Source organism: Arabidopsis thaliana (assembly GCF_000001735.4).
Source record: "Arabidopsis thaliana chromosome 1 sequence".
NCBI lineage: Eukaryota > Viridiplantae > Streptophyta > Magnoliopsida > Brassicales > Brassicaceae > Arabidopsis > Arabidopsis thaliana.
This window is the reverse complement of record NC_003070.9, coordinates 4,094,027-4,118,513: the sequence shown is the minus strand read 5'-3', so window position 1 is coordinate 4,118,513 and position 24,487 is coordinate 4,094,027. Positions and strand designations below refer to the sequence as shown.

At 31.8% G+C, this 24,487-nt stretch overlaps 3 protein-coding genes across 3 annotated transcripts; 1 reads left to right on the top strand and 2 right to left on the bottom strand.

Annotated features, from left to right (window-relative positions):
- Positions 1-899: 899 nt before the first annotated feature.
- AT1G12120 (hypothetical protein (DUF863)) lies at positions 900-3,840 on the top strand. Its single transcript, NM_101084.4, has 3 exons — positions 900-1,216; positions 2,001-2,158; positions 2,244-3,840. The coding sequence occupies exons 2-3, from the start codon at positions 2,045-2,047 to the stop codon at positions 3,579-3,581; spliced, it is 1,452 nt and encodes a 483-aa protein (NP_172676.2). The 5' UTR covers positions 900-1,216; positions 2,001-2,044; the 3' UTR covers positions 3,582-3,840.
- A 5,072-nt stretch (positions 3,841-8,912) lies between these two features.
- Positions 8,913-13,291, bottom strand: NRT1.1 (nitrate transporter 1.1). The gene is made up of 5 exons (NM_101083.4): positions 13,059-13,291; positions 12,696-12,873; positions 12,562-12,601; positions 11,813-12,387; positions 8,913-10,088 (listed from the first exon to the last, which is right to left on the bottom strand). Exons 1-5 carry the CDS (start codon positions 13,171-13,173, stop codon positions 9,224-9,226), a joined length of 1,773 nt encoding a protein of 590 aa, NP_563899.1. The 5' UTR covers positions 13,174-13,291; the 3' UTR covers positions 8,913-9,223.
- Positions 13,292-22,630: 9,339 nt separating this feature from the next.
- Positions 22,631-23,268, bottom strand: AT1G12100 (Bifunctional inhibitor/lipid-transfer protein/seed storage 2S albumin superfamily protein; the record flags this gene model as incomplete). The annotated part of the gene is made up of 2 exons (NM_101082.3): positions 22,631-23,039; positions 23,241-23,268. 2 exons carry the CDS (start codon positions 23,266-23,268, stop codon positions 22,669-22,671), a joined length of 399 nt encoding a protein of 132 aa, NP_172674.2. The 3' UTR covers positions 22,631-22,668.
- Between the last annotated feature and the right edge of the window lie 1,219 nt (positions 23,269-24,487).

Here is a 24,487-nt window from a genome sequence, read left to right as displayed (position 1 = left end):
ACCGTTTATAAAAGTTTTCCAAATTTCATACGTATGGGGGATTACAAGTTCGATAGTGTAACTTCTTTCTCACACGTGTACAAGTATACACGTGTCCATGACCGTATACTTCTCAACTTTATATCATCAAATCATGTAAATTTCATTTGTGAAAGTTATTCACTACTCTATTTCTATATCCACTTAAAAAATAAATCAACACTCTCTAATTATTTAGGTCAATTGAAGAGGAGGATTAGTAAAGAGAAAACAAAATGTGGAAAACCAAGAAAAGTACAATTTTTTGTAATACTTCGAGAACAAAAAAATCCAGAAACCAAGACAGTAGTGTTCCATTTTATACATGAAAGAAAAAAATTCTATCCCCGTACACCGAACGCTTATAGCTTCGAGAATAGAGCCATCTCATAACTTAGGCAAGTACAATAAAAATTGTTTTAAAAACATTATTACTACAAATTAGCAATTTTAGAGATGTGCTAATAAGTTAAGGTAGATAGATAACAATAAATATGTGTGGGGGAATGCTGCAATTAAGAGAAAAAGATGGGGGAAAAAGCTGGAAACTGGGCTACAAAGCCTTCTACTTGTCCCAACACTATGTTTGGTCCTCTTCTTTCTCCAACCCACACAGATCTGACCACAATCTCCCACTACATGACACAGCTGACACAACAACAAACTCTCTTTTTTTTTCTATCATAATTAATTCTCTATGATGGTCAGTTGTGACTAAATGACTAAACAACCCAAATTCGATCATAATTAGGGGTAAAAAGGAAAAAAGTGAGGAATCCTAAAACTCACACCTAAAAATCTTTTGTCAAATTAGTAATAATAATAAATTTGTTTTTTTCTTATAAAGTTAAAATATTATAAATCACAGAAAAAGATAGCTGATGTTGCACATTAACCACTCAGAGACCATTTTCTCTCTCTGTATTTTCTGAGATTTGAGAGAGTCTCCTCTCTCTTCTCTCTCTATATCGCTCCTCATGATCCGATTTTTTATATAATTTATAAAAAATTTATGTGATAATTACAGATACACGTTATTTGTGTGTATATTGATAGAGACAATAACCATTGGAATCTGACCATGGATCTCTTTTCTTCTTGAGATATTTTTCATTTCTTTCTCCTGTTCTCGTCTCCCAGATCTGTTCGTCAATCTTACCATTGGAAAGCTTCAAGCTTCCTTTTTTTCTCTATCTGGGTAATTCCTTAATTTACAGTAAAATATTTATAGATTGTTATTCTTTTTATAGTTTTTTTTATGTAAAGTCGAAGTAGTACTATGTTTTATGTTCGTCATGAAGTTGATGCTTTTACTTTTCCTCTTATAGTTCTTCTGTTGAATTCAGGATTTAGGAATATGTTTATATATCTATCATCAAAATGTGAATATATGTGCGATTGTTTCTTTTTATGGAATCATCTTCTGAATAATTTTACTTATTTGCATGCTTTTAGAGTTTTATTTATAAGCAGAAGCCTGAAGATTTTTGTGTTTTGGATATTATCAATGTACACTAGGTTTAATTTTCATCTAATGGCTTTTAGAATCAAACCATTACAGAGGAAACATAATATTGATTCTTTTTTTTAAGATCAATATGGATCATTTGATAGTTTATCCAATTATGAGCATTGATGTTGTTTTACTTTCATGGGGGTTTTGATAGTGGGAGGGTTTAGCAGAGGTTTTTAGTATCAAACCTATCATAGGAACAGATCACCGAGAATTTTGTGTCCAATTATGATTATATCATTGTTCTTTGTTTCAAACATTTAAGTTTCAGAATGACCTGTTTATATGCTCTTGTAGCCAATTTCCTTGTGTTACATAGAATCTGTCAGGGGATGTTTTTGCCTTGAGTAAACTCTTATTCATGAACTGATATTAGAATGTTCATGTTGATCCTTTTTTATACAGTTTGTTTTTTTGGTATTGATCATCTCATTTTGTTATTTGTATTTGCGTTGTTGGCATTTGATAGGGACGGGACCGTTGTATAAAAGAGTTAGACCAGACGACGGCACAATGTATTTCTTCGGTTTGTCCAAAGAAGAAGTGTTGTCACAGAAACATGTTGTATCATATAAAGAGACTTCTAAGCAGAACCCAATCAATATGGTCACTCTGTTTGGCAGACAGGTAGAGATTATTCAGATTCTAGTTTGTTTCAAGTTTTGACCTTTTTGATGTGTTGTTAGATTGATCACAAGATTTTTCGTTTCAGGTGTATCAGGTAAAAAGTGAGAGCTCACCTAAGCTTCTGAAGAAAGATATCGATCTTAGGCTTCCTGCAGATCACTACGCTTATACTAACTTTCATGAGACACTTGGTTCTGAGAAATTTTACAGCAATGGTAGTTCCCGAGATACCGTAGAGATGAGATTTCATCCGGGGCACGAAGCTAATAATGTGAAGGAAGTATCAGCCACAAGTTGGACTGGCAAGAGAAATCCAAGAATTGTTATTGATCTTGAAGAACCTCCTCCCACATGGGTCTCCCATAGAGAGACTACAGAGCATGCTCAGGCTTCTGTTAGCTATGTTACTGTGAGAAATCCTGACACAAAACCGTCGTTCTTTGATCGGATCAGCTCAAACATTCTGATGGATGTAGACCAATCACTCGTTGAGGATGATAGTGATAAGACAACTAGTAAGGAGTCAAGTTTACTGGATCTTAATAGCACACCGGTTGATGAGTCTGTTTCCGAGCCTCGTTACTCTCTCTTACAAGATCTGAACTGTGCATACATCGAGGAGGAGACAGAAACGAGCTACGAGAAGAGTGGAATAGATGATGGTTCTACACCGCTTTGCTCTCCTCAATGCCAAAATGTCCATGAAAAAGACGGCACAGCATCTCCAGCTTCGGATACTTCTTGCTGCACCACTGAAAACAACTCGAGGATTGAGTCAAGAAGAAGTTCTTCTCCTCGAGCACTGCAGCCTTCTTGCCGTACCCGGCTTGAGTTTACCAACACAGAAGACTTACTGGAGGAGAATGGATGTTGTAACGAGGAGGATGATTCGTCTGAAGTGATTCAAATGGCAGCTGAGTCATTAGTCCACATATCGGAGATATCGTATCAAAACCAAGACTTGCAATCAAAGCTTGTGTTAAGAACCAACAGCTCATCTGAAGATCAAGATTTTCCAGATAAACCGGAGATGGGTAAAGCGAAACCGGGATGTTCCTACGATTCATATGAGCGACACACGTTAGGAATAAGCGAAACCAACACTGAAGAAGACTTCTGTGTGTCATCAATGGCTCTAGATGAACTTAATAACATCACAAGAGATAATAACAAAGAGATTGGACTCAAGCTGAGAAGAGGGAGAAGAATGAAGAACTTCCAAAAAGAGATACTCCCGAGCTTAACGTCGCTTTCTAGACATGAGATCCGGGAAGACATGAACATCTTGGAAGCAGTTTTGAGATCAAGAGAGTACAAGAAGATGCAGGGAAAGACGAAAGATGTCAAATTCAAAGCAAACCCAAGAAACAAACGTTCACCACCACAAAGATGCGTTGGTAAAAGAAGGCGAAAAACCGAATGATATCGATACCTTGCCGGTTTCTGATTCTTTCATACATTTGCTTCATCATGTAATCTTGTAACAGTCTTTGTTTTCGATTTATTTGTTTTAACTTATGACATTGATTATGATAAGAGGAAAGGCTAGTGAGACGATTATAATCATTTTCTCAAATTGTTACTTAAGCCTATCATTTCTTAACAGTACATTTAGAAATTGTCGTAATAGATCGTTAGAATTTAACTACAATCTTCAACTCCATGTAAATTAGTAGTCCCGGTTTGATTTGTTCAAAGACAAGTTTTTCTAGTCAACAGTGTTCTGCTTTAGAATTCTTTGGTTATCTTCATGAATGTTTTGGGTCATAAACGGTTTAAGCCCAAACCCAAGACCAACACTTAACAATAGATGATGAAAGTTTAAATAGGCTTATATGTTTATCTATCTCGGCCCACGTTTAAGCCCCAAGGCCAATGAGATAGCAACCCAATCAACTTATTTTATCTAATTAAGTTCATATCAAGAAAATTTTCATTATATAAAAATGCAAGCCCATAATTGTTACAATAACACAGATATTATATATAAAAATGTGGAAATAAATATTCATTTGAGGCTTGAGTAAGCAAAATATACATTCAGAAATGTTCGGATTTCTGAGTGTATATTTATATGGATTTATAGAATACCAACTTATACAACTTAAAAAGTATATTCATTAAATTAACGCTTTAAAATTTACTCCCGATTTTTAAGGGTTGTTGAATCGTCGATGTCACCAGTGACCCTATGATAGTTCGATCTCCGATGGTGAAGTCAAAGAAGTTGTGGTCGTCAATGTCACTAGTGACCCTATGATAGTTCGATCACCGATGGTGAAGTTAAAAAAAGTTGTGGTCTTTTTGTGACCAGTAGACAAAAAGAAGAAAGACAAACCAATGAAAAGATACTCTGCTAAAAAGAAAACGTTAATTCTCCCCCTTTCATTTCTTTTCTAAGTCAAATAAAGACACATAAAACTAAAGTTGCTAAACTAGAATTCTTTAAACCAAAAGTTCATTACTAATCGTTGTGATTCGCTCATGTAGTTCCCAGATCCAAAAAGTCTCATTTCATCATTATTGCTGTTCCACCAATCATTACAGTAAATCATATTCATATGTTTACTTCTCAAGATATTTCTAATTTTGTTCTTTAATCAATATTTTCACCACTAATTTTGTTCTTTACTTGTCGCGAATGTAGTGGAGTATATGCAAATTACAGTATATTATATTGCTGGCAATCAATTTATATATAATGTGTGTTTGGGCCAACCAATATTAGTAAAATATATATGACTACTCTTTAATATGTGTGTGTATACATATATTCAGAATGAAAAGAGAGATAAAAATAGAAGGCTTTCTAGTATAATTTCCTACAAATATTAACTAAATAAAAATTCTAAAATGAAAAATAGTTGAACTAATTATGCTACAAATTATTAAATTCAGGTACCTATTCCTCTGTCCCACAGCTCCAATACGATAAATTAAGAGAGTTGTTGAAAAAATATCACAAGCATATATATGGTTAGACTAGTATTAAGTTTTTAGTTCATGAATCGATGGATTTGATTAATTAATGTCCATATGCAGGATTAATGGATTTAATTGATCTATCTAGCATCCGTGCCAGAAGGGATCAATCTATATAAACTCACAGATTTTAAATCTACATGATTGGGTGCGAGATATTTGAGAAATTATTATTTTGTAGCTGAAAACTAGATAAGAATTGGGAGACAACAGTACGACAAAGAAACGTGCACAGAACATTCCTTAGTAGTAGTATTTTATACTCGTAAGTGCAAAACAAATCAATCTCCCTATATTTAACTTATTTTCTAGAGAGATTTGCAAAAGTATCATTTTTTTACTACCTTTTTGCAATAATACTTTTTTATATTGTTCATTTTTGAAAATATCCTTTCTTTTGAACAAAATGACCAAATTACCCTCATCTAATAAGAACATGTAACTGGAAACTTCAAGTTTTCCGCCAAATTTATTTTTCCCGCCAAAAAAAAAATTCCCGCCAAAATTTTTTCTCGTAAATTTTTTTTCCCAGCCAAAAAAATGCTTTTAAAAATCCTTGTAAATTTTTTAGAAAACCTTGTAAAGTTTTTTAAAAGCTTTGGTAGTTGCTAAAAACTCTTGTAAATCATTTTAAAACCTCTTAAAATCTTTATAAAATCTTTAAAAACATAGATAAATACTTTAAAACCCCCTTTTTAAACCTTTGTAAATCATTTTAAAACTTTTTACAATAGTTTTACAAGATTTACAATCGTTTTTTAAACATAAATAAGTGGCATTGAATGATTTACAAGGGATTTTAAAAACTTATAAAAGGGTAAAACATGATTTACAATCGTTTTAAAGCATAAGTAAGTGGCATAGAATGATTTACAAGGGATTTAAAAAGGGTTAGCATGGTTTACAATCGTTTTTTAGCATAAGTAAATAGCATTAAATGATTTATAAGGGATTTTAAAAACTTATAAAAGGGTAAAACATGATTTACAATCGTTTTTAAAGCATAAGTAAGTGGCATAGAATGATTTACAAGGATTTTTAAAAAGGGTTAGCATGGTTTACAATGTTTTTTTAAGTATAAGTAAGTGGTATTGGAATGATTTACAAGAGATTTTAAAAGCTTATAAAAGGGTAAAACATGATTTACAATCGTTTTAAAAGCATAAGTAAGTGGCATAGAATGATTTACAAGAGATTTTAAAAGTGTTTGTATGGTTTACAATCGTTTTATAGCATAAGTAAGTGACATTAAATGATTTACAAGAGATTTAAAAAGGGGTTAACATGATTTATAATCGTTTTTAAAGCATAAGTAAGTGTTAACGAATGATTTACAAGGGATTTTTAAAAAGGTTTGCATAGTTTACAATCGTTTTTAAAAGATAAATAAGTAGTATACAATGATTTATAAGGATTTTAAAAGCTTATAAAAGGGTAAAACATGATTTACAAGAGTTTTTAAAGAGTTTTAAAAAAAATTACAAGGATTTTAAACATTTGTAAATCTTTTTAAAACTCTTATAAAGTCTTTACAAGCATTGTTTAACTCTTAGAAAAAGAATTGTAAGTATTTAAAACATTTACAACTCTTTTTGAACTATTTTAAAACTCTTGTGAACCTTTACAAAAGGTTTTAAAAAGATTTACAAGAGTTTTTAAAGGGTTTTCTTATAATTTCTTTTAAAATCTTTTAAAAACTCTTGTACATATTTTAAAACCCTTTAAAAATCTCTTGTAAATCTTTTAAAACACTTTTAAACCCTTTAAAAAAATTTTAAAAACTCTTGTAAGTCTTTTAAAGCCCTTTAAAATTCCTTGTAAATATTTTAAAAACCTTTTAAAATCTCTTGTAAATCTTTTAATCCCTTTTAAAATCTCTTGTAAATCTTTTAAAATATTTTAAAACCCTTTTAAAATTCCTTGTAAACCTATTTCCCGCCAAAAAAAAAAAAATACGGGAAAATTGTTTTCGAAATTTTTTTTGGCGGGAAATTTTTTTTCGAAATTTTTTGGCGAGAAAATTTTTCCGAAATTTTTTGGCGGGAAACTTTTTTCGAAAATTTTTGGCAGGAAAATTTTGGCGAGAAATTTTATTTTGGAATATTTTAGGCGAAAAATATTAATATTTCATTTTGTTAACCTAAATCAATTTACAAATAGGGGTAAAATGGTCATTAAAAATTGAAATAGGATATAAATGAAAATGGTAAATAGAAAAGGGTAGAATTGAAAAGGGGTAGTATGAAAAGGGCATTAGAAAAAAAAATTCTATTCTACTAATAATTGGAACAAATGGAAAAAAAAATTGGAACAACTGCATGAGGGGTTTAACTTTGTCCGGAATATAAACAAGGGAATTTAATGAAAAAAACCCTCAACTTTGGCCAGATCCATTTTTAAACCCTAAACTATGTTTTTAGTAAAACAAACCCTGAACTAAAACCTGTTAATAAACTTAACCCCACAGTAATTAAATATTAATGGGATATTAATTTCTAAAAAAAAAAACAACGAGACATTTGTATTTAGCGCAAAAACCACATGATGTTCTTTAAAACTGTTTTGAATTTATTACAAAAAAACGTTCTAAATGATTTTGAATTGCTTAATTAGTTTGGATTTTAGAAGCTGAAAGAAAGACACAACAACTTAAAATAATCTAAAGAGTCATGCTTAAATAAATCCAACCAACATAACTATCGAACCTGTTGCAACACAACAATATTTGTCACAAAAAAAAACAATCGTTTCAGAGGGACAAGATATTCTAAAGTAAAGACTTGTCAAGCATTAACTTTGAAGAGAAGATTGTATTGGCTGAGTGATAGGGTTCTCTTCATCCATTGTTTTCTGTTTTTTCCTTGGTCGTCCTTGAGGTTTCTTGGGTGGTTTTGGCACTGCTTTACGCTTGCATGAACGTTTGTTGTGTCCGACTTGTTGACAGTTGCTGCAAGTCTAAATATGCAAAGATTAAATTAAATAATTTGAAAAAGAAGATCTTGTGAAACATAATTCATTGTTTTCTATTTTACCATTTGAACTTTTTCACGTGTATAAGGAACTTTTTGAGGTGGACGATCTTCAGTTGGATCACGGATTCTGTCATTGTTCTTTGGTCGATTTTTGGAAATTAATATCCCATTAATATTTAATTACTGTAGGGTTAAGTTTATTAACAGGTTTTAGTTCAGGGTTTGTTTTACTAAAAACATAGTTCAGGGTTTAAAAATGGATCTGGCCAAAATTGAGGGTTTTTTTCATTAAATTCCCTATAAACAATTCGATAGTAATTCATCGAAATTATAGCTAATAATTGGTATTTATCTGATTGAAAAATAATTGAAAAAAAAAACTGGATTGTTGATCAGTTTAGACTTTAGACTGATGATTCTTTATCCAATTAGCTACATAGTTGAAAGATATAAAAGTATATATCCAAAAAATAAAAGTAACAAGTGTAAACAAATAAAAGTAATATTCATCATTTGTCATATTTAATTTGTATTCATCATGATTATATATGTTTTGGACTTAATCATGCAGCTCCTTGATAATTCAAATTAATCACTTGACCAGTAGTCATCGAGAGACAATTGAGCCAGTAAATTCACAGAGCTCGGTCATAATTCAATTATAGTTTTAAAGACAACTTTTTTTGTTTACCAATATTACAAAAGAAAGGTGTGATAGTCCACTAGGCACTAGCTAGTGGCCTAGACGCCTAGTTCTGGTCCAAATTATTCACATATTCGAAAACAAACGATACCAAAACAAGTGAGAAAACAAACGTTGAATGGTATGATAATTTACTGGGAAAAAATGAAAAATGGAAATTGAAGACAAAAAGACGTTAATTGCGTCAAATCTTAAGAAATGTTACAATTTCTGCTTTTATACAGAACCTGATGGGAAAACTTTAACTTTTATCCCTTATCGGTCGGTCCATTATTTGTCGACTCGGAAACAAGAGGTAATTAAGAAAAGCATCATAAAATATACAAACAAAACTCAAAATCAAATTCAAACATATCAACATAGACATGCATAATGTTCATCATCATGATCATGATCATGAATTCATGATCAATGACCCATTGGAATACTCGGCTCATCATCCAACTCAATCCCCACCTCAGCTAGTCTTTTTTCCTTGTAAACGTACCACTTGGAGAAAACTAGGAAAATGAGGAAGTTCAAGGCAACAAGTACGGCCACAAGCCAGTAGAAATTGTAAAGACGGCCCTTGTTGAGATCATCGGCAATCCATGGATGAGCTTTCCCGGTGAATTTCTCGACGATTGTCACGAGAACCGAGCTGAAGAAAAAGCCTAATGCCAATGTGCTCAACAATAGACCCGTGCTCATCCCTTTCATACCTTTAGGGCACTCTCTCAAGAAGAAATCTAACTGTCCTGTGTAGATTAACGCTTCGCCGATACCGACAATAAGATATTGTGGGATGAGTAGATAAAACCCTAGAGGAAGCGTTTTGACTGTTGGACCATGAGCGTGTGCAGTTCTAAGACGTTTGAGCTCGACCAAAGCAGCCACAGCCATAGCCATTGATCCGAAGAAAAGCCCCAAACCGATCCGTTGAAGCGGTCTTAGACCATGGGGGTAGTTGAATAGCTTTTTGCATAGACGAATGGCGACGCGGTCATAGACGGCGGTGGTTAGGAGGAGGCCACCGACGTAGAAGACTGCCATCGATGCTGGAGGGATCTCGAAGCTCCCGATGGAACGGTCCAATGTCTCGGATTGTGCGACTGATAATGTCGTTAATTGAGCGTGGACGGTCCAGAAGAGGATGCATGTTGCCCAAATTGGTAACATTCGCACGATTTGTTTCACTTCCTCAACATCTGTTAGTGTTGAGAGTGTCCACTTGTTGAATACATTCGAGGTAACTCCCGCTTCCTGATCCCTTATTGCTGCCTTATCTAATGAACTGTGGCATCAAAAATGATATAAGGAATAATTAGAATATAATAGTAAATTATGTAAAATGGAGATAAAATATTTTACATATATTGGATTAAAGATAAGTATCTGATTTTTCAAACCAAAGATCTTTTGTGTGTTTCTTAGAAAATTATGAAGTGTCCCTATTTATTGAAATTTCATATCAATAATACATTGTTTCTTTTTTTGGAATATAGCTTACGCATTGAATATTTGAATCAACATGTTGTGGAGATAGTTACGTGGAATCTTTTCAAGATGATATATCCTTCACACACATGCATGACAAATACGTAATTGCTTTTAAAATAGTGTAGGCAAAAAAAAGTTAAGAGTTTGAATTTATGGAAAAGTGTAAAAGGTTTTTTCTTTAGTTTTCAACTACCTTTTAGAGAGACCCAAACGAAAGAGAAATTTAATGAAGCACCGAGCACGCAAAGCACGTGTCGTGCATGTGACGCTAGGGTTCTTAATTATGCCTAACTTTGGGTCTGTCCCGGTGAAGGTGTAAAGTAGTGGAGGTGCTACGACACGATATTTGATCGTTTTCACTACAGACAAAACACCTGCCTCCCTACCCTAACTTCTCGTCTCTTCTTCTTTATTAGTTTTATTTCCGAGAAAGGGATTCCAATATCTAGAGATGCTAAATAGATTTTCCATAAATTATCTGGTATAAAGAAAAATTGATTCCTTTGGATTCTTTTATTTCTATGTAGGTATGCATAGGGATTGATGGATAAAAGATACTGTACTTAAGTTAGCAAAAATAAAAGATACCGTACTTAAAGGGGGAAAACTCACGAGTCAGGGGAATATAAATATAGATATATGTGTGTCAGTGTATGTGTATTTAAAGTTATAAGGCATTAGAATCATAATCATAATTATAATACTATAATAAAGATAAAATAGCAAATTGGTGTATTTAATTTTCCGCAATGATGAAGATACTCTTTCTGTAAAAACCAAATATTCTACGAGTGGGTGTGAAATTTTTTATAGGCAAAAAGTAAAGATGGAGAATTTTACCCCACTTGATATCACTTGCATATACTTATTCATTTGTTTATCTGAATTACTTTATCTTTCCGACTAATTCCGAGAGACTACTTTTATTTTCCTACCTATTCTATGAACCGAACTTAACGTGTTATCTAACAAAGATATACACATGCACACACACATAGGATTTTAAGGAAAAAATATACAATATAAAATGCCAAAGTAGGGACTTTGAACCCAAAAATCCAAAAATGTTGTAATTAGCTGTATAATTCGTATCCTGGACCAGTTTCGCTGTATGGTCGAGTAATAATATTATGAAAATAATTTATTTTCCCCGTAACAAAAGACAAAGAAAGATATTCAACACCTTTTAATTAATTTATAATGGCTGTCAAAAAAAAATGATTTCTAATGCCAAGTAGGCATATAATGAGAAATATTTACGGTCCCACTATAATTAAAGGACACGAGCATTTCGAGTTATTTCTCACCCACACAACCCCACTTTTAATTTCACATTTTTAAAGTCTACTGATACTATCACATTTAATTAAGGGAACCAGTACCTCAATTATTTCAATTAACCCTTAAATGGAAAAGAAAAAGAAAAATTTTAAAACTTTTATCTTAAAATTTAAATCATTGTAAGTTTTGAGGATCGTACGTGGAAAGCAAATGATGAGTTAATTAAAAGAATCGTACCGGAATTGTTCAGTGTGTGGCAGCTTTTGTTTACCCTTCATCGAACCTTCCGCCGCAATAATATCATCCACATCGTAGAGATAGGACGGATCTGCCGGCAGCTCGAGCTTCCTATTCCTCCACGCCGCCACGATAACCGCAGCAACCTGCGTCATCGGGCTACCGATCAACTTCTTGAAACGGTAGCGGTTTGTTCCGGCCAAGAAAACGCTGAGTGCAAGCACGATCGCAAACGCGCAAATTCCATAGCCCCATTTGCGTCCAACATCGTCTTGTACGTAGACAAGGACCGTCACAGCTAAAAGAGAGCCAACGTTGATACAAAAGAAGAAACGGTTGAAGAAATATGTCATTTTCGATCGTTCTTTTGGTTCGGTCTCATCGAATTGGTCCGACCCGAAACCCGAGACACTAGCCTTCACGCCTCCCGTTCCTAGAGCGGTGAGGTATAAGGCTAAGTATAGGACCGTCAGTTGTATTCCACTTGCTTGTTCGCAGTGAGACGACGTTGTTGGATTGCATCTTGGTGGTCGAAGTCCCGGTATGATTGTTGATAGAGTTAAGATTGAAACACCCTGATAGCATCATAGTTCATAACACGGATATTATTTTTCGGAAAACTATAACAAAAATAACGACTTATGCTGTTTACTATTTCGATTTGTTTATTGACTAGACAATATTTTTATTTTCTTCGTTTTCTTGGGTATAAGTTTTGGTAAGGAGAAAGGGACTTTTGAGGTCCTTACCGTGGCTTGGATTGCGGCGAATATAGCAATCGTTAGGTACCTATACAAAACAAAATGAATGAACTCAAATTAATATTTTAAAAAGAATCTGAATGATTTTAGTTAAGTAAATATAAATATATTTATAGACAAACCTGCCGAGAAAGGTATCGGCGATGAAGCCACCGAGGAGACAGAGCATGAAAGAAGTTCCGAGGAAATTGGTAACGGTGTTAGCCGCAGTTGCATTGCCTAAATGCATAGTTCCCGTCAAATACGTCACCAGATTAACTCCGATACCTAACGTCGTCAGCCTCTCCACGGCCTCAATACCTTCACACAATAAAATTTTGTTAATGATAAAGTTGGATACATCGAGAATACATAAAAGAATAAGAATGATAGCCATAAGAAACTTATAACTTAGTAAATGCCATTAAAAAGTTTCAATTCTTGTCTTCAGCATGTATATTGTTGGTAGCTTTTCTCTAGAACTTTTATTATGTGATTATACTTACAAAGAATCATGGCGGCGCTGGCCCAGCCGCCGGTTTTTGAGCGATCGGCGGGACGGCCTTGGAAGTCCCAAGCATCAAGAAGGATATCATCAGATTTAGTTTCAGGAAGAGACATCTTGAAGATGGATTAATGATCTCTCTCTTTTTTTTGCAGTTTTTGGGGGTGTTTGTTCTTATGTAAAAGGCTGTTTTGTTTGAGAGCTCTTGGTTTCTTTTGTGGTCTTAAATGTGTTCGTTGATACATCTATTTATACTGGGAAACTAGCCAAGTTAAAAAAGTTTTTATTGTTTTATTTTGATTTTTTATTCATAAAACTAAAATATTGAAGAAAAAAGTGACACATGTGTGACTCTGATGAGTGTTGTTTGATTGGGGAGAGAATAATTAATAATAATAACTACTACTGTAACTGTAGTATATATTTGTAGAAAGAGAAAATTGAGAGAGAGAGAAAGAGACCATACCTAAATTTTACCACTTCCTCTACCTTTGGAACTGTGGGCTTGAACTTTTAAGTTGAAGTCATCGGTCATTTTGTCAGTGATTCAATGGCATTAGCCATTAAAAGCACCAGTTTTAGCCACCACCTGTTTTACATTTGTTCTATTTCTTGGAAAATTATTTTACTTCCATGAAAGATAATACAGTATGTTTTTTACGTCTGTACTATATATGGAAAATAATTCAAAATAATTGATTTCTGTGTTACAAACGCATTTTCATCAATATTGTTCATTTGAGATTTTGTAGTATTGTCGAGGCATATCTATTTCGTTTTTTGAGTTTGCCCAAAAGAAAAAAAAAATCTATTTCGTTTTTTGTTTGCTCAATATCAACTTTACTTCTAGGCCCATTCAGTTGTTCTGCAGCACAGCCATATCACAAAAATTTATTGATAATCGACTCATATTAATTTGAGAGTCATGTTTTCTTTCACATGTAATTATCAAATTATAATTTTATTGCATATAGTTTGAGGAAACTATTAAATTATATGAAATTTCAATCAAAACATCTTTATAGAAGTCAATAAAAGTCCTTTTAGGTATTTGCTTTTTGTTTGTCAACAATCTAGGTCTTTGTTACAAAATTGAAACCAAAGATTTGTAGATGTTGGTATGATTACGTACCAATTTTTTCTTCTTTTGTGTTAATGGGAAAGTCTACCTTGAGATTTAATGGCTCAAAATGAATGCTTCTTAGACGCCACTAAAATGAATCATGCTGCAATATGATTATTACCCTACTTTCCATTTATTTAACGTATAGTGAAATAAAATAAATAAAGAGCATGGTCACAGGACTTTCATGAACTATATATATAATTGGAAGTCTCGCAACTTCAATGGTTCTCTTTCTCTCTGGAGAAAACATATATAGGAGTATAAAGAAGAAGAACAAAGGTCATTTTCATTTTATAGAGCCAACAGAAAAATAAAAATAATTTATTCCAACAATTTGTAAGAGATGGTTAGTTAGTTTTATTAATAAGTCTCAAAGTCTATGTAAAATATCCAATATAAAAAACGAGTCAATTTTCAAGAAAAGCAAGAAATTGTATGTTACAGAAGTAAAACATACATTTGAATCAGTTTTTTATTTATTTATTAAGTAATTGATGAATTTCTATCCTCAATTAGTTAATTTTCGAAATTTATAAAATTTATTGTATACTATGTGTCATGATCCATCTCTTTCCGAGTTATTGATATGCAGATCGATGAAATTTTGAACCCATCAATAAACACTTTCTTCGTTGCTAGTTTCATATTGCTAAATTTACTATAATATCCCCAACAATCGATTATTTTGTACACATCCAAAGATTGTGGAAGAGCGAGAACAAAAAAGTCACAATGAAGAGTCCCATCCAAAAAGAAAAAGAGAACGAGTGGTGAACCCAAATATATTATCTTCTATTGAAATTAAATTAATAAACACATCCTCCGAAAAGGAATAAGAAAATAAATTAATGGAAACTTATAAAAATAAACCCTAACTTCAAAATTGGAAAATAAAAATGAAAATGGATGGATCAAATGTTTTGGGCGGAGCTGGCTTTTGCTTATAGGTATATCTCAGGGCCCAGATTTTTGGCACGTGATAGTTGGTAGGACCACGTGAGATTCTCCCTCAGCGTTGACTCGGTCATTTCAAGAGGATGAATCTTAATCGACATTAGCAGTTAGCACGAACAAGGAAACTACCTTTTGCTTCAATTTTAATTTTTGAGTTTTACATTCAAAATGAAGATTTACAGTTTATAACAAACGTATAATTCATTAACGAATAATCTTCTGACAAACCATCAGAGTAAAAAAAAAAAAAAGGCCTTTACAATAAGCGTTAAATCCTTTAGTAGAAAAAATGATGATAGCGCATGTAAACCATTTTTAATATTGTTAGGATAGATCAGAATAGTTTCAATTCAGATAAGGTATCGATCAAAGTTTTTTACTAAACTATATGTATATCCTCAATTTTAATTTCATTAACTGGTTAGTACCTTATTTTGTTAGCTTGATAGATAAAATTAAATAAAGTTGTAGGGTCTAAATGTGTAACATTGACAAAACTTAATGATTTATTACTAATTATATGATATTAATATTCCAGCAGGTGACGAAGGAAGAAAAAAAATACAGATTCAATTTTTTAAAAGGATTGATTGAATCATGTAGAAGAAGGGTATCGAATTAAATAATTGGGTATGGAATCCTTCTGAGTATCCCAAAGGCCATAGTTGACCAAACACAGGAATGACAACTTGTTCAATAATACAATCTTAAATAATATTGTAAATATTAGTATGTTCTTTGAAATTGTATCCTTCTTATTATAAAAGGGATTATGTTAGAATTATCGGTTACGGCGTCTTGATTTCGTCACTAATAATGAAACTAATTAACAATGTGTTTAGGAGAAATAGATGGCTAACTTGGATGAGAAAGAAGACGTCCACTTGTCACAAAAAGGTGAAACAGATTATTGTTTTAATTTGCTTAATTGACGTCAAATTTGAATTTTGTTTAATGCATCCCACTCCCTCGTATCCGCGTATAAATCATAGTTTTTCCCTTTTAGAAAATTAAACTAAGCATTAAGAAAATGTAACTTAAGTAAAAGTAAAATTTAAACACAAAGTAAATCAGGAAAAAAAAACGATTGATTTGAAAGTTTGAACCAACAACCTCCCCATTAAATCATTGTAGACACTTGCATGTACAAACGAAATTCATAATAGTTTCAAGGGGTAGTTGTGATAGTGATTTTAACCAAGTTGGTGTACGGATGATAAGAGACTGACTCCACAGTTAAAATTTAGAACTCTGCAAAACTATTGCATCCCTCTTATTTGATTTTTCATAAGTTTACAAGGCTGTTTACAAACTTTTAAATGTCTTTAAAGTGAAAATGGATAGACCCTAAACCGTTAGACTCTCTGATTACTTTTCAATATTAATACGTGTTACATGCCTTTGCTAAACACAAGTAAATTGACATATGTTTTTTTTTACATATACATGTCATTTTCTTTTTGACATATGTTATTGAAATCATAAATAAGTATATAAGTATATTGGTATAATATGATCATCTCTACGAGATACCAAACTTTACAAACACTAACCTATGTTTCGTCTGTACTGTAATATTTTTGATCAAAGTTGTTTCTTTTTCAAAAAGAGTAGAATCATTTCAAACTCAAAACTCATGATATATTTAAACGAAATTCATCTAACTAGGTAACATAATCACATTTCATAAGTATGGACTAACACAACTGTGGTTTTCAGATCACGAAGATAGAATTAGCTTCGAACTCAAATTTAACAATATTAAACGATACTCATCTGGTTAACTTAACCGTAGTTGAGTTATTTAATAACTTGGGTGTCTCTAGTCGGAAAAGAAATAATTAGATGACCAATGGGCGGCACAAGCTCTCTCTCCTGATAAAAAAGTCAAATCCTAAATAACTAAATAATTGAAATAATTGTTTTTGACTTACGGGGACAAAACCATATTATCACGTTTTATTACGAGGACAGGACATATGAGAACTAGATGTGTATATACCAAAAGAAGGTGATATCTCGGGTAGCTTTTGCGGAATCATGACCGGATCCTGGGTACAAGTTTTACTAACAGCGGAAAAAACCATTAATACTTATTATGATCCATTATTTATTGGTTATTTTTTTAATATGAATATTACGAATTTAGATATCCATGCATTTTCCAGAATCGAAATAAGATTTTGATAATCATTTTTAACGATAATCGAACTCATGTTCTCCTAAATACCTTACATATAATATGTGGAAGTGAATTCGAATGATGACATTTTATCGATTATGCTACATAAATAGAGACTTTTTTTTTTTGTTAACCTAATGAGATTTTAAAACAATGTTTATGTACATAGTAACATATATTTATTAGTGTACGTTTTAAAAAAAAGTTAAAACAATTACTGAAAGACAATTTATTAGAAAAAGACTTACGAATAGATAATGCGAAGAGGGGAATCGAAAATGAAAGACACCTTACATCACTGCAAAAGAAAATGATATTGTTAAGTACGTCCTGATATTTGGAAATGAACCAAACATCTAAATATATGGTCTTTTTGGTGTTCTCAAAAGACATCATTTGTATATACCTAATTTTAATTAAGCAAAGACAACTTACTTAGAGTCGTTTGTCCTGTCTAAACGTTCACAATGTCCTAAAACGAAAACACAAGTTCGCAGTTTGTTTACTTTTGAAAAATAAACTATAATAAATCTTGTTCGATTAATGTGTATACAAGATGTCGATATTCAACAGCTAGCGTTTCAGTTTAAATTATTTGATTCCTATCTGAGCAGCTGAACTGTATACTAGCATTTTTTTTTGGCATAAAAATGTAAAAAAAAGCAGTTTAACTGTGAGAAATCTGTTGGAAGTATTGATCTTATTGAATAAAGCTTAAGAACTTATTAACCTTTATGATTGTTTAGTAATGACGACATGATCATATTAAAGGATATATATTAAAAACTTGGTAGTACCACTCCGAATGGTTGACTTAATAATAAATAATAATATTGCTGCCAAAAACACAACAAAATAATATTCTGATTATTTATTCCATTCTTTATGATGAAGCTGATGTAATTATTCTGTACACCAAATGGGAATTTGAATCTCCTGTTTTAGTATAAGGTAAAGTAATGCCGACCTATTTTATTAGTTGATTGCTAATATAATGAGGAAGCTAAAGCTAAGTTATTCAAGTTGTAAAACGGTAACAATATGCCCCAGTCTTTTATTAATGTCATATAAAATTTCAAAATTATTTCAAAAAATCGCCGTTCATAAAAACGTGTTAACATATATATAAAATTAGAAATATCGGTCAAACCTAAAGTAGAACATAAAATTATTCGGATTAAAACAATGTTTTAAGTAATACTTCTTATGATTTGTTTTCTTGATTTTTTTAAAAATTGTAGTTGAAAAAGGTTAATTAAACTGAAAGATGTTGCATGTTCATAAATTGTATTATCTAATATATGGAGTGACTAAATGCTTCATTCAAGGGTTGCTTACAAAAAGGTAAGCAAATAACGCCTTAACTGGTATAGAAGATTCTCTATCATTATCCAGATATCACCAGGCAGGAAACAACTTATTATGTGGCCAACACATTCTATCAAATGAGCTTCTTTTAAACTTTATATTATTTAATCCTAAAAGGTTGGATCTCACCCTCTTCAAAACTTATCATTGCTCATGTTGTGAATATGCATTGCTTTTCCTCTTTTTTTTCCCCCTGAGAATCTCAGCTTTATAGTAAAACTAGTAGCATTTCCTCATTTTTCAAGGATTTTCCAGACGTACACATATCTTCCAAGAAGATGAAACTCACGATTAGCATTAATGATTACATATATATTGAAAAACAGATGATATCTCTAATTAACAGAATTAATAAGACTAACAGTAGATTATAACTTTCGTTGTCAAATATTTTTGAAACTGAAATTCATAAAGGTTCAGAAATTAGATGGGAGAATGCCTATGCTCGATTTTATATATTCTCAAGAATACCTACTTCAGAAAGGGAAAATATACCTATGCTTTTTTGCATGCCGTTAATTTACTAAAGTGTTGCGAATAATTAGCTTTTTCGTATGTATAAATAGTTTAATATCTTAAAATGTTAAGATTTTTATATTTGTTACTTACAATTGATGCGTTAGATCGATGTAACCTAGCCCACGTCAAAAAGGGAGATATAATCTATAACCTATAAGTTCCTATAGCTGGATTTCATGTCGACTAGGTTGCAATGAAGTTTGCACGTCTTGGATACTTAGAAACAAATATATAAATGTGCTAAAAGTTATGCTAGAAACTTATTACAAGATTCCATCGATCATATTGCCTCGTCTTGGTTCTAGTATTTGCATACACACAAACCTGTATGCATATACATAAAAATTAAAAACTAGAAAAATCACCCTTGACAAATCACTCGCGGATATAAAATAAAATGTTTACCTTGCAATTGGATTGAAAGACGTCCATTTGTAAACAAAACAATTATTATGACTTTCCATTGTAAAAATTTGTAGATAATTATAGCTTTTTTTGTGGAGTAGTTTTCAGTTTACTAAAATGCAAATTCTTGTACGTACATCATGGGTATTCCAGCGACATACCATACTCTGAGGAATTCCGTCATGCCTATTAGATTATTTATTTAAATATCTATGTTCGACCATAACAAGTGGTAGATAAGTTATTTGTAAGATGCAATTTATCTGTTTTAAGATAACTGTGACATTTCAAAAATTTAAATTTTGTCATTTCAATTTATATTATTGAAACGTTTATATATATATTAGAATTATGTTAAATATATTATTAATTAAATTTGTAGTTTATAGATTTTACAAAATTTAGACGGTCTCACTTAAAATGATATTGTATGTGTTACTAAAATACTGACATTTAAATATGTGTATAAAACTTGAATGCATACTTATATAAATGAAGTAAAAATAATAATAATTATGGTGTAGATAAATGAGAAAATCTAGGATTTTTCTGGTCATTATAAAATAGAATTCAAAAGAATGTGGTGGATTGTATTATTTTTTCCATGGTAAAGTGTATTTTTAATGAGATGTATTAACTAACTAGTAAAAGCAGCAAGTAGACTTGTTGAACCCAAAACAATGGCAATTATAGTTTTGCTAAGGTTTTTCAAGATAGGCATCTAAGTAGTGAACTAAACTCATTTCCTGGAAACTAAGATATATTTTTCTGTCCAACAATTACTTTCGTTCGATCTTTTGTTTACATTTAGTTACATTTACATTGTTTTGCTTTCAAAATTACAATATGCATGTTAATACTTTATAACATAAAATAAAAGTTGTAAACCTAAAGCAAGTGGCTGCATGGTGAATTCCTTTTACGTTTTTAATTTTATTGTTTTATAGAACATAAAAATGCTGTGTTTGTTTAAAATAAGTTTTTACCTTTTAGTCTTACCAGATCGAAGATTTACACTAATAATAAATTTTCACTCGAGAAAAATATAAGAACACTATTCAAACATTTTTCAAACTATAAGCATTATTCAAACACTAAACATTCGGCAACTATTCTCATTCATATTATAACGTTGAAATTGATCACAAGTTATGAGTCAAAATTTCATACCCAAGTTTTCGCGTCTCGCATCTCTCAATTTGCGCTTCGAGGAGTTACCCAAGAGACACTAGCTAGAAGCTCTCATTACATCGACATTTCAACGTTATAACATTAATTAATAAGTTTCTACAATTACATAAATATTTCAATGCCGTTGAATTATTAGATTTTCCGCTTCACAATGACGCTCAAGAAAATAAATGTCGTCAATGAAACATGTATGAACTTGATAATAATTACTTATAGTATTAAAGAAAAATTAATGTTGGAATTCATATTTAGGATATTCTATTGCAGTTTCTTAATCTTTAATGTGAAAACGTAAAATCTCGATCGAGTTTTCGCATCTTATATTTGATAATAATTTGCCGAACGCTCTTTACTAATGGGCTACACAATATATTAGTTGTTAAAGTGTTTGTTAATGGGTTCAATATTTGATGGGCCAAATCTGTCTAGTTCTTATGGTAATTGCAGTTTGAATATTTGTTTGATCATTTGAAACGGGGTTCGATCCACTAAAATTATGATCCATCAGGCACATAATAGGCCGATATACCAGTTTTACCTTCAGATACAAAATTTTTGGTCCACTGCTTGGTTAGTTCTTGTAAGGTAGTAGTACGATCGAACTATACTCTCTAGATCTTGGATTTATGAATATACAATTTTGAAAATGTTGAATTTGCAACTTGCATTATCAGTTTATCATAACCAGCATCATCTTAGCTTTTTTTTTGTATTTTTGACAATCACATCATCTTAGCCTTTTAAAAGACATCTTATTTATGTTTTCTCACCTTGACAAAAAAATAAAATAAAAAAAATTATGTTTTCTCAAAGAATTTTATTTATAGAACAAGGGGTAAATATCCAGCCATGCACGTATATGTACAAATTACTTTCATTTTCTTTTACTTCTTTAGGTGGTGGCATGCGCAGATTGGTCGTGTCACGGGTTCCCATTTTCCTATTTTAATGTCAAATTACAATAATTTTAAAGCTCCATTATATAAGTTTTTTAAAAGATTGTTAATATAAAAAGTATGTCTGGTCCTGCTTTGGCAGTATTTTTTTGTCAGGGTCTCTACTGATCCTTTTAACCCCACTCAAAAGAACTTGGAGTGGAACACCCTACACAGAGACCAGCACAAGTGGCCTAAAATATTTGTCCAAAGGTGAACGTGTAATTAGATATAATAAGCTATAAATTCAAACTAATTATAAAATCTACAAATACCAGATATTAACCGCAAAGAATATAAGTAAATCGGAACAGTTAAGGGTCTTGACCAACATGATTTTATACTTTTAGGTCAGAACCAAGATGATTAAATCTTTTAATTCTTGTATATTTTACGCCAGGATCTGATGGGTTAATTCCTAACCCTAACCCCATATATCAGCAAGACAGCAACCCTACGTACATGAGAGTATTTGATGTATATTTTAACTATATGTTACAAGTTGGAATCTACATTATTATCTGGTAATCTAGCTAATACACGTTTTCTAAATTTACTTTTTTATAAACCGAGATATTTGACTTGAAATCCATTTCTTTCCTCGAAATTTAATATAATTGGATGATCTTTGCTATTTAAAATATCTACAATAACATATTTTAGATAAATCATGGAAAAACATCAAAAATTGTTATCGGATCATTATATTGTCATTGTATGTGTTTTTAGTGGTAATACCCTTAAGACTTGTCAACTAAACGCATGAAACAGAAAAAAACTTACCCCAACAAAAGTAGGAACCAATAGATTGTCAGACATGGCTAAAACAAGAATACATGCGGATGAGTTAGACGAGAACCGACCAAACAAAGAGAAGCATAACATACGAAAAAAATAAAACTACTTGATAGATTCATCCATATACAACTTATCAGGCGCAAATGCAATCAGAGGGAAGCTTTTTGCCGCAAGTATTGATGAGCAAACTCAACGAGATGGGAAGGTCGATGTTAATCCCGAGAATGTTAGCTTTAATGGTGGTGCAAAGACATACGGCAGCATCAAGATCGACAAGCCCTTGAAGAACTGAGCAGCAAAGCGTGTCGGATGGGTTTCCAATGACAGTTCCGACTGCAACGTCTAGTATTTTGGCGCAAACTCCAAGTTTTATGGCGTCTCTTGAGCAACTAGGCGTTGTAGGATTGCTGATAGGGTTAAGGTTAGGAATTGGGGTAGGTGGAAAGCAAGTGTTGCAGCCACTAACATGCGCAAAAAACATGAGATTAAAAGATATGAAGAGAGCTGTGGAAAAATTCTGTTGGATTCCATTGATCTCTAGTTAAACCCTAATAAAGGTTGCTTAATGTGACTAGAGGTAAGGATATGATTAGCATTGGGGCTAAGTGTGAAAGCCAGTTAGGGCTCCCGTTCTCCGGTGAACCACAAGACTCGCATATGTCACCAAGTTGATAATTTTCTTCTAGGGATCATATGAATTACAACCTTCAGAGTTTTTTTTGTAAAACGTCATTAATTAGGCAAAGACCGCTTGATGATAAACAATATTTTTCGTTACCTTTTTTGTTATATAAAAATAAACCGATAATTTTATAGATCCATTACCCGAATAAAACATAATTTAATATCATTTGCCATCCAATGGATCACAAGATGAACCAATGGGCGATTTAGAATTCTTATGTAATCCCGTGAAGTGAATAATAATAAGAATTGTTTTTAAAGAAGAATAATAATAAGAAATACTTTGTTTTCTTATGAACAATAACAAAAATCATGTGTGGGGGTGGAAAGCCAAGTTGCAATTGTTTTATACTACAGTTTGATTTGTGATTCGTAATCAGTGTGTATGACTCAACTGGTTCAACTAAGATCCTTAATCTTTTTCCGGGTTTGATTGTTCGATTGTTAAAATTTTAACTTAACAGGGCCTATTCCGCCTTATTCGGCTCCTAGTTGTTCTTTTAAAATCTTATTATGCTTCTTCATCACATCAAGCATGTTATGTTATAATTAATTTCTATATATAAAAAGATTATTATGGGTAAGTAGTTACCAATTTTGGGTATAGGATAGATCATGCATGTGAAGTCTATGGATTGGTATTTGATTTTAATGCTTATGATTGCACTCGCCTGATTATAGAATTCAAGGCATTACATGCCCAATAGTATAGTAAACTTAGGCTAGCCAATGAGAATTAGTTTTATGAGCTTAACTAGTGAACGGTTAATACAGTTTCTCACTAATTACTTAATTAGTACTTCCTCCGTTCATTTTTGTTTGATTGTTTAGAAAAACACACATATTAAGAAAACATATTAAATGTTGATTATAAATGTATTATTTTTAGTGTTTTACAGTTTTCTATAACTCTAAACTAGGGGTGTCAAAATGGGTCAAAATTCATGGTCAACTCAACTCAACTCAATCCATGAACCCTAATGAGTTAAAATTTTTGACTCAAATGAGTTGATGGGTCAAATGAGTTGATGAGTCAATTGGTTTGATGAGTAAAATGAGTTGGGTTGTAATGGTTAATGGTTTTAATGGTTTACCCAATTAACCCAATAAGTTTTGTAAAATTGAATTAAACCAACTAAAATCTCTAAACCAATGTCAATTTAAGTTTAACCAACACATCTAAACCAATTTAATAAAATTAATATTTTTCCAAATTTCTTAAATATACAATCGATGAAATTGAGAAAAAGTAAACTCGTAATTTTTCC